A 14,981-nucleotide genomic window follows, 5' to 3' on the forward strand; every position below is an offset into this window, starting at 1 on the left:
TTGCGAGTTTGTATTTTGCTTTTGCGAGTTTGTATTTTGCTTTTGCAAGTTTGTATTTGGCTTTTGCGAGTTTGTATTTTGCTTTTGCGAGTTTGTATTTTGCTTTTGCGAGTTTGTATTTGGCTTTTGCGAGTTTGTATTTTGCTTTTGCGAGTTTGTATTTTGCTTTTGCGAGTTTGTACTTTGCATTTGCGAGTTTGTATTTTGCTTTTGCGAGTTTGTACTTTGCATTTGCGAGTTTGTATTTTGCTTTTGCGAGTTTGTACTTTGCATTTGCGAGTTTGTATTTTGCATTAGCGAGTTTGTACTTTGCATTTGCGAGTTTGTATTTTGCTTTTGCGAGTTTGTATTTTGCTTTTGCGAGTTTGTATTTTGCTTTTGCTAGTTTGTACTTTGCATTTGCGAGTTTGTATTTTGCTTTTGCGAGTTTGTATTTGCATTTGCGAGTTTGTATTTTGCTTTTGCTAGTTTGTACTTTGCATTTGCGAGTTTGTATTTTGCTTTTGCGAGTTTGTATTTTGCTTTTGCGAGTTTGTATTTTGCTTTTGCGAGTTTGTACTTTGCATTTGAGAGTTTGTACTTTGCTTTTGCGAGTTTGTATTTTGCTTGTGCGAGTTTGTACTTTGCATTTGCGAGTTTGTATTTTGCTTTTGCGAGTTTGTATTTTGCTTTTTCTAGTTTGTATTTTGCTTTTGCGGGTTTGTATTTTGCTTTTGCGAGTTTGTATTTTGCTTTAGCGAGTTTGTATTTTGCTTTTGCGAGTTTGTATTTTGCTTTTGCGAGTTTGTACTTTGCGTTTGCGAGTTAGTACTTTGCATTTGCGAGTTAGTACTTTGCATTTGCGAGTTAGTACTTTGCATTTGCGAGTTTGTATTTTGCTTTTGCGAGTTTGTATTTTGCTTTAGCGAGTTTGTATTTTGCTTTTGCGAGTTTGTATTTTGCTTTTGCGAGTTTGTACTTTGCGTTTGCGAGTTAGTACTTTGCATTTGCGAGTTAGTACTTTGCGTTTGCGAGTTAGTACTTTGCATTTGCGAGTTTGTAATTTGCTTTTGCGAGTTTGTATTTTGCTTTTGCGAGTTTGTATTTTGCTTTTGCGAGTTTGTATTTTGCATTTGCGAGTTTGTATTTTGCTTTTGCGAGTTTGTACTTTGCTTTTGCGAGTTTGTATTTTGCTTTTGCGAGTTTGTATTTTGCTTTTGCGAGTTTGTATTTTGCGTTTGCTAGTTTGTACTTTGCATTTGAGAGTTTGTATTTTGCATTAGCGAGTTTGTACTTTGCTTTTGCGAGTTTGTATTTTGCTTTTGCGAGTTTGTACTTTGCGTTTGCTAGTTTGTACTTTGCATTTGAGAGTTTGTATTTTGCATTAGCGAGTTTGTACTTTGCTTTTGCGAGTTTGTATTTTGCTTTTGCGAGTTTGTATTTGGCTTTTGCGAGTTTGTATTTTGCTTTTGCGAGTTTGTATTTTGCTTTTGCGAGTTTGTACTTTGCATTTGCGAGTTTGTACTTTGCATTTGCGAGTTTGTATTTTGCTTTTGCGAGTTTGTACTTTGCATTTGCGAGTTTGTACTTTGCATTTGCGAGTTTGTATTTTGCTTTTGCGAGTTTGTACTTTGCATTTGCGAGTTTGTACTTTGCTTTTGCGAGTTTGTATTTTGCTTTCGCTAGTTTTTACTTTGCATTTGAGAGTTTGTATTTTGCATTAGCGAGTTTGTACTTTGCTTTTGCGAGTTTGTATTTTGCTTTTGCGAGTTTGTACTTTGCTTTTGCGAGTTTGTATTTTGCTTTTGAGAGTTTGTATTTTGCATTAGCGAGTTTGTATTTTGCTTTTGCGAGTTTGTATTTTGCTTTTGCGAGTTTGTACTTTGCTTTTGCGAGTTTGTATTTTGCTTTTGAGAGTTTGTACTTTGCATTTGCGAGTTTGTATTTTGCTTTCGCTAGTTTTTACTTTGCATTTGAGAGTTTGTATTTTGCATTAGCGAGTTTGTACTTTGCTTTTGCGAGTTTGTATTTTGCTTTTGCGAGTTTGTATTTGGCTTTTGCGAGTTTGTATTTTGCTTTTGCGAGTTTGTATTCTGCTTTTGCTAGTTTGTACTTTGCTTTTGCGAGTTTGTACTTTGCATTTGCGAGTTAGTACTTTGCATTTGCGAGTTTGTAATTTGCTTTTGCGAGTTTGTATTTTGCTTTTGCGAGTTTGTATTTTGCATTTGCGAGTTTGTATTTTGCTTTTGCGAGTTTGTACTTTGCTTTTGCGAGTTTGTATTTTGCTTTTGCGAGTTTGTATTTTGCTTTCGCTAGTTTTTACTTTGCATTTGCGAGTTTGTATTTTGCTTTAGCGAGTTTGTATTTTGCTTTAGCGAGTTTGTATTTTGCATTAGCGAGTTTGTACTTTGCTTTTGCGAGTTTGTACTTTGCATTAGCGAGTTTGTACTTTGCTTTTGCGAGTTTGTGCTTTGCGTTTGCTAGTTTGTACTTTGCATTTGCGAGTTTGTATTTTGCTTTTGCGAGTTTGTACTTTGCTTTTGCGAGTTTGTATTTTGCTTTCGCTAGTTTTTACTTTGCATTTGAGAGTTTGTATTTTGCATTAGCGAGTTTGTACTTTGCTTTTGCGAGTTTGTATTTTGCTTTTGCGAGATTGTATTTGGCTTTTGCGAGTTTGTATTTTGCTTTTGCGAGTTTGTATTTTGCTTTTGCGAGTTTGTACTTTGCATTTGCGAGTTTGTACTTTGCATTAGCGAGTTTGTACTTTGCTTTTGCGAGTTTGTATTTTGCTTTCGCTAGTTTTTACTTTGCATTTGAGAGTTTGTATTTTGCATTAGCGAGTTTGTACTTTGCTTTTGCGAGTTTGTATTTTGCTTTTGCGAGTTTGTATTTTGCTTTAGCGAGTTTGTATTTTGCTTTTGCGAGTTTGTACTTTGCTTTAGCGAGTTTGTATTTTGCTTTTGCGAGTTTGTATTTTGCTTTAGCGAGTTTGTATTTTGCTTTTGCGAGTTTGTACTTTGCGTTTGCGAGTTTGTATTTTGCTTTCGCTAGTTTTTACTTTGCTTTTGCGAGTTTGTATTTTGCTTTTGAGAGTTTGTACTTTGCTTTTGCGGGTTTGTATTTTGCTTTTGCGAGTTTGTATTTTGCATTTGCGAGTTTGTATTTTGCATTTGCGAGTTTGTATTTTGCTTTTGCGAGTTTGTACTTTGCGTTTGCTAGTTTGTACTTTGCATTTGCGAGTTTGTATTTTGCTTTTGCGAGTTTGTACTTTGCGTTTGCGAGTTTGTATTTTGCTTTCGCTAGTTTTTACTTTGCATTTGAGAGTTTGTACTTTGCTTTTGCGAGTTTGTATTTTGCTTTCGCTAGTTTTTACTTTGCATTTGAGAGTTTGTATTTTGCATTAGCGAGTTTGTACTTTGCTTTTGCGAGTTTGTATTTTGCTTTTGTGAGTTTGTATTTGGCTTTTGCGAGTTTGTATTTTGCTTTTGCGAGTTTGTATTTTGCTTTTGCGAGTTTGTATTTTGCTTTCGCTAGTTTTTACTTTGCATTTGAGAGTTTGTATTTTGCATTAGCGAGTTTGTACTTTGCTTTTGCGAGTTTGTATTTTGCTTTTGCGAGTTTGTATTTTGCTTTAGCGAGTTTGTATTTTGCATTTGCGAGTTTGTATTTTGCATTTGCGAGTTTGTACTTTGCTTTTGCAAGTTTGTATTTTGCTTTTGCGAGTTTGTACTTTGCTTTTGCTAGTTTGTACTTTGCTTTTGCGAGTTTGTACTTTGCATTTGCGAGTTTGTATTTTGCATTTGCGAGTTTGTACTTTGCTTTTGCGAGTTTGTATTTTGCTTTTGCGAGTTTGTATTTTGCTTTTGCGAGTTTGTACTTTGCGTTTGCGAGTTTGTATTTTGCTTTCGCTAGTTTTTACTTTGCTTTTGCGAGTTTGTATTTTGCTTTTGAGAGTTTGTATTTTGCATTTGCGAGTTTGTACTTTGCATTTGCGAGTTTGTATTTTGCTTTCGCTAGTTTTTACTTTGCATTTGAGAGTTTGTATTTTGCTTTTGCTTGTTTGTATTTGGCTTTTGCGAGTTTGTATTTTGCTTTAGCGAGTTTGTATTTTGCTTTTGCGAGTTTGTATTTTGCTTTTGCGAGTTTGTACTTTGCGTTTGCGAGTTTGTATTTTGCTTTTGCAAGTTTGTATTTGGCTTTTGCGAGTTTGTATTTTGCTTTTGCGAGTTTGTATTTTGCTTTTGCGAGTTTGTATTTGGCTTTTGCGAGTTTGTATTTTGCTTTTGCGAGTTTGTATTTAGCTTTTGCGAGTTTGTACTTTGCATTTGCGAGTTTGTATTTTGCTTTTGCGAGTTTGTACTTTGCATTTGCGAGTTTGTATTTTGCTTTTGCGAGTTTGTACTTTGCATTTGCGAGTTTGTATTTTGCATTAGCGAGTTTGTACTTTGCATTTGCGAGTTTGTATTTTGCTTTTGCGAGTTTGTATTTTGCTTTTGCGAGTTTGTATTTTGCTTTTGCTAGTTTGTACTTTGCATTTGCGAGTTTGTATTTTGCTTTTGCGAGTTTGTATTTGCATTTGCGAGTTTGTATTTTGCTTTTGCTAGTTTGTACTTTGCATTTGCGAGTTTGTATTTTGCTTTTGCGAGTTTGTATTTTGCTTTTGCGAGTTTGTATTTTGCTTTTGCGAGTTTGTACTTTGCATTTGAGAGTTTGTACTTTGCTTTCGCTAGTTTTTACTTTGCATTTGCGAGTTTGTATTTTGCTTTTGCGAGTTTGTATTTTGCTTTTGCGAGTTTGTACTTTGCTTTTGCTAGTTAGTACTTTGCATTTGCGTGTTTTTATTTGGCTTTTGTGAGTTTGTACTTTGCTGTTGCTAGTTAGTACTTTGCATTTGCAAGTTTGTAATTTGCTTTTGCGAGTTTGTATTTTGCTTTCGCTAGTTTTTACTTTGCATTTGCGAGTTTGTATTTTGCTTTTGCGAGTTTGTATTTTGCTTTTGCGAGTTTGTACTTTGCTGTTGCTAGTTAGTACTTTGCAATTGCGAGTTTGTACTTTGCTGTTGCTAGTTTGTATTTTGCTTTTGCGAGTTTGTACTTTGCATTTGCGAGTTTGTATTTTGCTTTTGCGAGTTTGTATTTTGCTTTTGCGAGTTTGTATTTTGCTTTTGCGAGTTTGTATTTTGCTTTTGCGAGTTTGTACTTTGCTGTTGCTAGTTAGTACTTTGCAATTGCGAGTTTGTAATTTGCTTTTGCGAGTTTGTATTTTGCTTTTGCGAGTTTGTATTTTGCTTTTGCGAGTTTGTACTTTGCATTTGCGAGTTTGTATTTTGCTTTTGCGAGTTTGTACTTTGCTGTTGCTAGTTAGTACTTTGCAATTGCGAGTTTGTACTTTGCTGTTGCTAGTTTGTATTTTGCTTTTGCGAGTTTGTACTTTGCATTTGCGAGTTTGTATTTTGCTTTTGCGAGTTTGTATTTTGCTTTTGCGAGTTTGTACTTTGCTGTTGCTAGTTAGTACTTTGCAATTGCGAGTTTGTAATTTGCTTTTGCGAGTTTGTATTTTGCTTTTGCGAGTTTGTATTTTGCTTTTGCGAGTTTGTACTTTGCTGTTGCTAGTTAGTACTTTGCAATTGCGAGTTTGTATTTTGCTTTTGCGAGTTTGTACTTTGAAATGGCTTGATAATTGTTTGGGGAGGGGTGGGGATTTTTTTTTGCGGGGGGGAGGGGTGGGTATACCCTCAACAGCGGGCTCGCTGCTATCATTGAGCCAATCAGCAGACGTTTGCCGTTCAGAAAGTTCTTGTTGCGCGCAATATAGATCTCGCATGCGTGTTTGATAAATGGTGCTTCACACGGGATTATTATTATTTTTTTATTATTGATAGAAAATATGCAAAAAGTCGATTTTCTAGAGAAGGATTTTCTGGAGCGGTAAAAGTCGCTAAAATGCGGGAGATTTGGTGCTCCACGCGGGAGAGAGGTCGCCTTGTAATGATTCGAGTGATTTTTCATATAGCTGATTAACTGCCAATTATTTGCAGTAGGACTTGGTGGTCAACCAGATCAAAAGCCTTGCGGTAGTTAATGAGCGCTAAAATCAGCAACCGTTTTCACTCGAATAAGCGCTCCCCGAATAAGCACCCCCTTGAACCAAAACTATTAATGAGCACCTCCCCGGAATAAGCGCCACGTCTGAGAGTCGAAAAAAATATTATAAGCGCCGGAGCTCTTACTGTAAAAACGGTATGTTGTTGTTATCCCTAAAACCAGCTTGATGCTTGAACAGCAGATTTTAGAGCCCCCGAATGGTCCCCCGAAATTTCGATGTACCCGGCTAATGCATGCTCGCGCAATTTTTTCCGCTTCAAAATGCTCGGTCTCGCTTAAAAAACGGGGTGCTCGCAAAAGACCATTCGGGGGCCCTAGATTTTAAAACGCGCAAATGAGAGCAAATTTAGTCGTTTCTCACAGATGAAATTAAAGAACTCGTTGAATCTATTTGCTTTCTAGCCAGGGAGAGGGCAGGACGTGCGCTCACACCTCTCCCTTTTCCTTTCCTCCTCCTTTCTCCCCCGTTCTTTCCGGGGTGGTCACATTGGGTCACATCCAAAGAAATAATAAAAAAACTTTATATACTCCTTCAGGAAAAGAAATGTTAAGTACACTGAGTATTTGAAGAAGCAGTCATTATAAAGCGAGGGAGGAGGGGGGGGGGGGGGCTATCATGTCTGGGATTGGATGCTTATGATTTTTGATACAGAGTTGGAGGAGGGCATTATATTTTGACAGGGGTTTTGATCAATTTTTGGACTTTTTGAAAGTCTGCCTGTTTCGACATAAATCTATTACATAAGTGACAAGTGACAGTTCGTTAATATCGATTTCAACCACGTGATTATAATCCATTGTAAATCAGTCAGACCAACAGTAACCGATATCGGAACTCTGAAATACAGCTAGCCAGTACGACTACTAAATTTACAGTTAACCAGGACTTTGAGAATCAGAAAACAGCGATCGGATACGCCACAGAAGTAAGTTAATTTGTGAGTTTGAATAACTGTAAATAAGCTTTGATTCCATGCAATCTTTAAGTCAATGTAAATTAAATAACTTTTATTCATTCTAGATCGAATAAATATATCTTTACACATCGTTGGATTGTAATACGGTTTGTGGCGAAATCCTCACTGGAACCTAACGCAACATTACATTCGATTTCTTGGATCTATATTGGTAACGCGAAGAGGCTCAGCTCCGGCTAGAGCCCTACAGCCCACCGTTTTTCCACACATCGTGCGACTATTTTGGTCCTATCAATGTCCGGATCGGCCGAAACAAGTCCGACAAGTATTATGGAGTAATCGTCACGTGTCTAGTGACCCAGGGCGTACTGAGAGTAAACAACCGTAACGCCAGACGCCGAGGATGGTCATTAAATAGCTACTTTAGCTTGCGAGCCCGCTGTGGAGGGTATACCTACCCCTCCCCTCGAAATAAATAAACCCCACCCCTCCCTCAGACAATTATCAAGCCTTTTCAAAGTACAAACAAGCAAAAGCAAAATACAAACTCGCAAATGCGAAGTACAAACTAGCAAAAGCAAAATAAAAACTCGCAAAGGCAAAACACAAACTCGCAAATGCAAAGTACAAACTAGCAAAAGCAAAATACAAACTCGCAAAGGCAAAACACAAACTCGCAAATGCAAAGTACAAACTAGCAAAAGCAAAATACAAACTCGCAAATGCGAAGTACAAACTAGCAAAAGCAAAATACAAACTCGCAAAAGCAAAATACAAACTCGCAAAGGCAAAGTACAAACTAGCAAAAGCAAAATACAAACTCGCAAAAGTAAAATACAAACTTGCAAATGCAAAGTACAAACGAGCAAAAGCAAAATACAAACTCGCAAATACAAAGTACAAACTAGCAAAAGCGAAATACAAACTCGCAAAAGCAAAATACAAACTCGCAAAAGCAAAAAGTTTTTTCCGTAAAATGTAATGAAATTTCGTTATTACGATATATTTGAATAAAGATTTGCGATATTTTCGAATAAAAGAATATAACGTTTGTTAAATGCATGAATTTATTGAAATATGCAAGTGACACCAGCCTCCATAACTATTCCGATCTCGTGTGTACATCAATAACAATTGTCTATAAGGAGCTTGTACTTGCTCATTTCCTTATACCAAAGGTATTATGCAAATGGTTTGTGGTTGAAATTTGAATATATTACAAATTTTGTTGAAATATTTCACAATGAATAAATTTATTTGAAATAATTTCATTTACATTTATAATTGACTCTACACAGGATTGTTTCGTTTGTGCGTGATACACTATGAAAAAAGCGGTATCACTTTGATTATGTTTGTCCCATTTATTGTTCTGAAAAAGATATTGGATTTCCTGAAGAACGATTTTGCACGATATGTTATGATATAAACATCTGCAGGAGTTGGATGATTGGAGTCGTAAAAGGTTTTCTTCCACAAGTCTAACAGACAGCCAAGCGTACAGGTTGCCTGTCTTGTCCTAGGACATGAAACAGTAGTCTCGGTCAAACAGACGCCCTGCCTCGACCTCCAAAACCATCCGTTGCCTCAAGATAGGCACATCTCTCTGAAATAATATTTTTTTTACATTTAGGCAAAACCCTATGTAAGTAAAAACAATTTGGACTCTACTAAAAGATTATCTTACCTGCTCAAAATCGATGGCGCTGTATAGCCCTAGACATCTAGCAATCTGGCAAAACATTAATTTATCATTCCGATGTGATGATCAGCAGCATAAAAATATTACAACATATAGAGACTAAATAATATCCCTTATATAGTAAACACCTTATAGTAAAAGCTTACTTGGCAAACAAAAACACCGCAGTCGTCCGAATTTGTTTGAAGTGGTATATTCTGTTGACATACAAGAACTGTCAGGAGCGTAACCCTAAGTTCTCAGTCATAAATATAATAAAAAAGGATAGTATTAGACGATCCCTCAATAAAGGGGCTGAGAGCGCATCTTGCCCTAGGTACGCGCCCGACTGACGTTATGCACTCTGTTACAAAAACAATAAACAACGGGAAAATGCTCTCTCCTATACCTTATTGGTTTTAAGTAGAGTCTACTCAGACATCACAAACGAAGATCCATTTATGACAGCGTCATAATAAATAAGTGCCCTGGATTAAAATGATGACAACAACGATCAGATTGCCCCGCTTGCAATTAGGATACTCGGTTGACCATCCGCCCCTATCAATCGGACCATACTGGCACACCTAGCGCTACTTGTGACCAAATAGTCCTCAAAATCAAGTCAATGATCTAAACAAAATACTTTTATATACACCAAAATAGGATCCTAGGGGTTTACCTCGTATTTGACAACGTAGTTTTTTACTCTATGGCCTTACATTAAAGGACTGATGATCTCTTTGTCCTCCTCCCCAGATAGTGAGTCAAAATGACATATTGTCTTGCCTTGCATGTCGACAATCTAAACGATAAGCGACAAGAAATGGTTAGTGATATGTTCTTTAACTAAACATCAAATATGAAAACAAACTGTAGGATTAACTTATCAAAAACTGAAAGTTATTTGCTTGATCTGGTCGAAAGCTTTATGGCATACATACCCACGCACGCCACGCAGCACACTCACACACACACACATACAAACATTACCACAGGTGTCCAGTGCTTTCCTGTATTGACTGTATTGACTGTACCTACAAGTTTATAACGGCGTTTTATATCATTACATCACATATAATGTAAAATCTTTTGATGAAAATTTGCAGCAACATTACCTCTGGCAAAGTTTAGCCAGCAGTGATGGGATCTGCCTGTCCTTTAGCGCCCTTATCCGTTGATACAGTGTGCAACCAACTGCCATGACACCTTTTCCTTCCTGTTATATAAAAACTGTGAGCAATACAAAAGACAAAGCAACATATTAAATGCGCTGGTGTCTTTCAATACAGAGGGGGTGGGGGGTGGGTTCTGGTCATTTTCAAAACGTTTGGGAATCTCTGTTGTACTTATCAATATAGAAAGTATCTGACTAAACGATTAATGCCTAAGTCCATTTAACCTCTTGTTTCCCCCCTCCCTCTCCCTCCCCTAAAAAACACGGCTAACGCGCCTGCTGTTAGAAACGATTGTGCGTTTAGGACGTATAATAGGAAACACCATGTTTGAAACTTTCTCGCAGCTGTATCAACCATTTTCAGGTACACATCGATTGTCCTGTAGAAAGATGTCCATTGTTGGGTTTTGTAGATTATCATTTTCTTTTAACAACACTCTGTATTACTTCTTACCGTGTCATTGAGCCAATTGCTATCTAACAATGTCGAGATATCCCTAACTGTGGAGGGGACATCTTCGATAACCCCAATTATTCATGTGCTCAAATGCCTAACACTGCTGGCTAGGAACAAAAGGAATTGTTCCACCTGGGAAAAACAAACAGAAATTTTTTTCCCAGCAACTTTTAAAATTGATATTTTCGGCATCAGAACCTATTTAAACGACGAAATATGCCATTTAACCCTTTTTTTTGGGATGGGGGCTCGTTTGTATGCCCTTTGTAGCTGACGTACCTTATGCACATAGCTTGCAGTAGTCTCTTGTATTGGAAGCACAGGTAGCCCAGGCAATGGTTTCGAAGCTTGTTCGTAGCTTGGAATCGGCTGTTATACTTAGAGGTAAAACGAGTGGATTGAAGTCGCGATTTTTGGTGAAAAATTGCCAATAGAATTGCCTTAAAACTTAGAAAATGCCTTGTTGTTTTCATATTTATGTGTAATATACGATTTTGGGGGGTTTTCGTAACGGGATATATGACTTCTCTCCCCCTACTAAGAAAAGAAACAAGGTTGGAGGCGCTATTTTCGGTAGCACTCAAATACCGTCGAAATTCGCGAGGAAAATACAACAAACGAAATATTTTTATCTCGCAGACCTATGCCAGGGTACACTTACATTCGATATGTGGCAAAACATCCGAGCTAAATCATTTTCCCTGGCCGCTAGCCATTTTTTAAAACGAGTAAGCAGCGATTTGAATCCTTGACCGGCGCCGTTGGACAATTAGGTACGCTCGTCTGAACACGGAGCCAAGCAAACTATTATTAGCCTGCGAGGTGGAAAGTCTGCAAGGCTGTCATCGGCGCATAGTAATCTGTTATATAAATGAAACAAAAATAAGAGATACCAGATTACTTACCTTGCTTCGAAAACTGATAGTTCTGAATTTTAGACCACGAAAAATTATGAAATACGTAAATAAGTTGTTTGCTTCGCTCCGTGTTCATACACACATTGGCACCAGTCGGGCCAAGACGGGACGCTAGCACAGTCTATTACCCGTGCAGTTCGGCAACCATGGACAGCTGTTTCGTCCTTATTATGACTCGTCAGCATTGCATAGCTGGTTTGCCTCAGTTAAACTTCATCGGCGACTTCGACTCGAACGAAGTGCCTTAAACCACAGCTCAAATCCATGTGGGATCTAGAACTGCGACCGGGCTAGCGTGATGCCAATTGTGCGGATCACGCATGTGACCTTTGCTAGTCTAATACTCCGTCGGATAGCCAAACTATCCTTGCGAGTATGTATACATAAATGTGAACTTTAGAAGCACACTAGCATACACACATTGGCACCAGTCGGGCCAAGACGGGACGCTAGCACTGTCTATTACCCGTGCAGTTCGGCAACCATGGACAGCTATTTCGTCCTTATTAGGACTCGTCAGCATGGCATAGCCGGTTTGCCTGAGTTAAACTTCATCGGCAAAAAAAACTGCAGGGCGACTTCGACTCGAACGAAGTGCTACAAACCACAGCTCAGATCCATGTGGCATCTAGAGCTGCGACCGGGCTAGCGTGATGCCAATTGTGCGGATCACGCATGCGACCTTTGCTAGTCTAAAACTCCGTCGGATAGCCAAACTATCCTTGCGAGTATGTATACATAAATGTGAACTTTAGAAGCACACTAGCATACACACATTGGCACCAGTCGGGACGCTAGCACAGTCTATTACCCGTGCAGTTCGGCAACCATGGACAGCTGTTTCGTCCTTATTAGGACTCGTCAGCATTGCATAGCCGGTTTGCCTCAGTTAAACTTCATCGGCAAAAAAACTGCAGGGCAACTTCGACTCGAACGAAGTGCTTTAAACCATAGCTCAGATCCATGTGGGATCTGGACAGCTGTTTCGTCCTTATTAGGACTCGTCAGCATGGCATAGCCGGTTTGCCTCAGTTAAACTTCATCGGCAAAAAAAAATTGCAGAGCGACTTCGACTCGGACGAAGTGCTTTAAACCACAGCTCAGATCCATGTGGGATCTAGAGCTGCGACCGGGCTAGCGTGATGCCAATTGTGCGGATCACGCATGCGACCTTTGCTAGTCTAAAACTCCGTCGGATAGCCAAACTATCCTTGCGTGTATGTATACATAAATGTGAACTTTAGAAGCACACTAGCATACACACATTGGCACTAGTCGGGCCAAGACGGGACGCTAGCACTGTCTATTACCCGTGCAGTTCGGCAACCATGGACAGCTGTTTTGTCCTTATTATGACTCGTCAGCATGGCATAGCCGGTTTGCCTCAGTTAAACTTCATCGGCAAAAAAACTGCAGGGAGACTTCGACTCGAACGAAATGCTTTAAACCACAGCTCAGATCCATGTGGGATCTAGAGCTGCGACCGGGCTAGCGTGATGCCAATTGTGCGGATCACGCATGCGACCTTTGCTAGTCTAAAACTCCGTCGGATAGCCAAACTATCCTTGCGAGTATGTATACATAAATGTGAACTTTAGAGGCACACTAGCATACACACATTGGCACCAGTCGTGCCAAGACGGGACGCTAGCACTGTCTATTACCCGTGCAGTTCGGCAACCATGGACAGCTGTTTCGTCCTTATTAGGACTCAGGATCCATGTGGGATCTAGAGCTGCGAACGGGCTAGCGTGATGCCATGCCATGCTGACGAGTTCTAATAAGGACGAAACAGTTGTCCATGGTTGCCGAACTGCACGGGTAATAGACTGTGCCAGCGTCCCGTCTTGGCCCGACTGGTGCCAATGTGTGTATGCTAGTGTGCTTCTAAAGTTCACATTTATGTATACATACTCGCAAGGATAGTTTGGCTATCCGACGGAGTTTTAGACTAGCAAAGGTCGCATGCGTGATCCGCACAATTGGCATCACGCTAGCCCGGTCGCAGCTCTAGATCCCACATGTATCTGAGCTGTGGTTTAAAGCACTTCGTTCGAGTCGAAGTCTCCCTGCAGTTTTTTTGCCGATGAAGTTTACCTGAGGCAAACCGGCTATGCCATGCTGACGAGTCCTAATAAGGACGAAACAGCTGTCCATGGTTGCCGAACTGCACGGGTAATAGACTGTGCTAGCGTCCCGTCTTGGCCCGACTGGTGCCAATGTGTGTATGCTAGTGTGCTTCTAAAGTTCTAATCTATTTGTTTTGACAGAGCCTTATCTGGTAGCCAAGGTGTTAATTGACAACAAGCACTATCTGTCAAATTGTGGTTTTGTTTGCAAGGTCAAATTCCTTCTACACGCGTACGTAGTCAAGTTAAGCGTGAATATTTCTCCTCTAAATATATTAACGCTTTTGGAAAGAAAGCCCAAGATACGAATACATTTATTAGATGAGAGGTAGATTTCCTCTCTTTAGCTAGATTCATTTGTGAAAGCGATTGCACGCATTGCGTAATTTGACCTTTTGTAGCATATAGAGTCTCATGTTCACAGCTCCGTTTAGCAGCAAAGCACGTGAAAGCAACCAGAATTACCCGACGAAAATGCTGTTGGACTTGTTCTGAATAAACTGTAATGCCTAAATACTGTTTCAACTCGAATTAAAATGTATTATGTAAGTACCCCCCTCAGATTTGAATAAGGAACTGAGCGAATAAGGAAACAGACGAAAAAGGAACTGCGAATAAGGAACCAACTTCACGCTGGTCGTGATGTTGATTGCAAAACATGGAAATGCGAAACCGAATAGGGCAGTGGCCCAGCTGGGCTTCCGTAGGTAGGGGGCGGGTCTCGTACTTTGAGTTGTCATGTTGCATTAGTTTGGTATGTTCACGTGAGGAAGCACTGTTATATAATAAACGAATAAGGAGCTTTTAAATTAAATTTGGGATTGTGCATTGGTTACATTATTTGGACTTAGGATACAATCGCGCTTTAGAGATTGTGTAATCTTAATTTATAGAACAAAAGTGTGGTTGATATTTGCCTTGGAATGATGCTAATGGCAGCGCAACGGCTTCAGAACGAATTCCATTTACCTCAGATAGCAGCTCTGGTTTACACGGAGATTCTCTCCCTGTTTTACTCCACACCACTAGATGTTTACTATTTTAGAGCGGTTTGCTATCTGCAATTGGTAAGTCCTATTTATGTATGATTTCTGCTGGAAGATTTAATGCATGGTACATTAGAGCTGGATATTAAAAAGAGCCACTAGCCGCCAATTTGAAAAATACCAAGTGTAAAAGGCATTCATTTCCATCGGCTGTTTCGTCGGAGCTAGTTCGATATATTTTATATAATTTATTTAATAACAGACTTTGCCTTTTTCAAGACTTTTCCATATAATTCGTCTTCCAATAATAAAAAAAAATACATCAAAGCTGTGGCTCTAGGGCAACAAGTGTCTCCATGTATGCAAAGCTTTTCACCGGGTGAAATCCCACGTTGGCATACCCCCTCGTCACCAGGCTGCCCAATGGCGGATCTAGGGGTCTAGGGGGGAGGGCTCCCCCTCAGAATGAATATTTTAGTATTAATAATTTGAAGCTTAAATCCACAAATTAAAATCACGCTTTACGTTTACCGGTAACTTAATAAAACTTCTTGGTGATAGTGCTTTGCGAAATTATTTTTGTTTTCTAGCTCGCGCTGTTAATTCCTTATTTGAACACATTATATTCAATTTG

General features: G+C 39.1%; 1 protein-coding gene, 1 long non-coding RNA gene and 1 other non-coding gene across 15 annotated transcripts in view; 1 reads left to right on the top strand and 2 right to left on the bottom strand.

The window, feature by feature from the left end:
• LOC5501870 (helicase with zinc finger domain 2-like) overlaps positions 1-14,981 on the top strand; it is a 62,064-nt gene that overhangs the window by 9,794 nt on the left and 37,289 nt on the right. For all 11 annotated transcript variants that reach the window (XR_007313789.1, XR_007313790.1, XR_007313791.1 and 8 more), the window contains one exon: positions 14,255-14,428. Coding sequence is in view for 8 of the 11 variants with exons in the window: in XM_048732818.1 (XP_048588775.1) it covers positions 14,255-14,428 (174 nt within the window). In the remaining 3 variants the exon portion in view is untranslated. The remainder of the gene's footprint in view (positions 1-14,254; positions 14,429-14,981) is intronic.
• On the bottom strand, positions 8,049-9,706 carry LOC116614260. Of its 3 annotated transcripts, XR_004294442.2 has the most exons (6): positions 9,675-9,706; positions 9,404-9,486; positions 9,091-9,169; positions 8,849-8,899; positions 8,688-8,732; positions 8,049-8,606 (listed from the first exon to the last, which is right to left on the bottom strand). It is a non-coding gene; the product is annotated as an uncharacterized LOC116614260 (transcript). The 3 variants fall into 3 exon arrangements; XR_007313792.1 differs by having other exon boundaries at positions 9,404-9,703; XR_007313793.1 differs by lacking the exon at positions 9,091-9,169 and having other exon boundaries at positions 9,404-9,703.
• LOC125572370 lies at positions 9,776-11,527 on the bottom strand. The gene is made up of 2 exons (XR_007313794.1): positions 10,595-11,527; positions 9,776-9,900 (listed from the first exon to the last, which is right to left on the bottom strand). It is a non-coding gene; the product is annotated as an uncharacterized LOC125572370 (long non-coding RNA).

This window comes from Nematostella vectensis, chromosome 9 (assembly GCF_932526225.1).
Source record: "Nematostella vectensis chromosome 9, jaNemVect1.1, whole genome shotgun sequence".
Taxonomy (NCBI): domain Eukaryota; kingdom Metazoa; phylum Cnidaria; class Anthozoa; order Actiniaria; family Edwardsiidae; genus Nematostella; species Nematostella vectensis.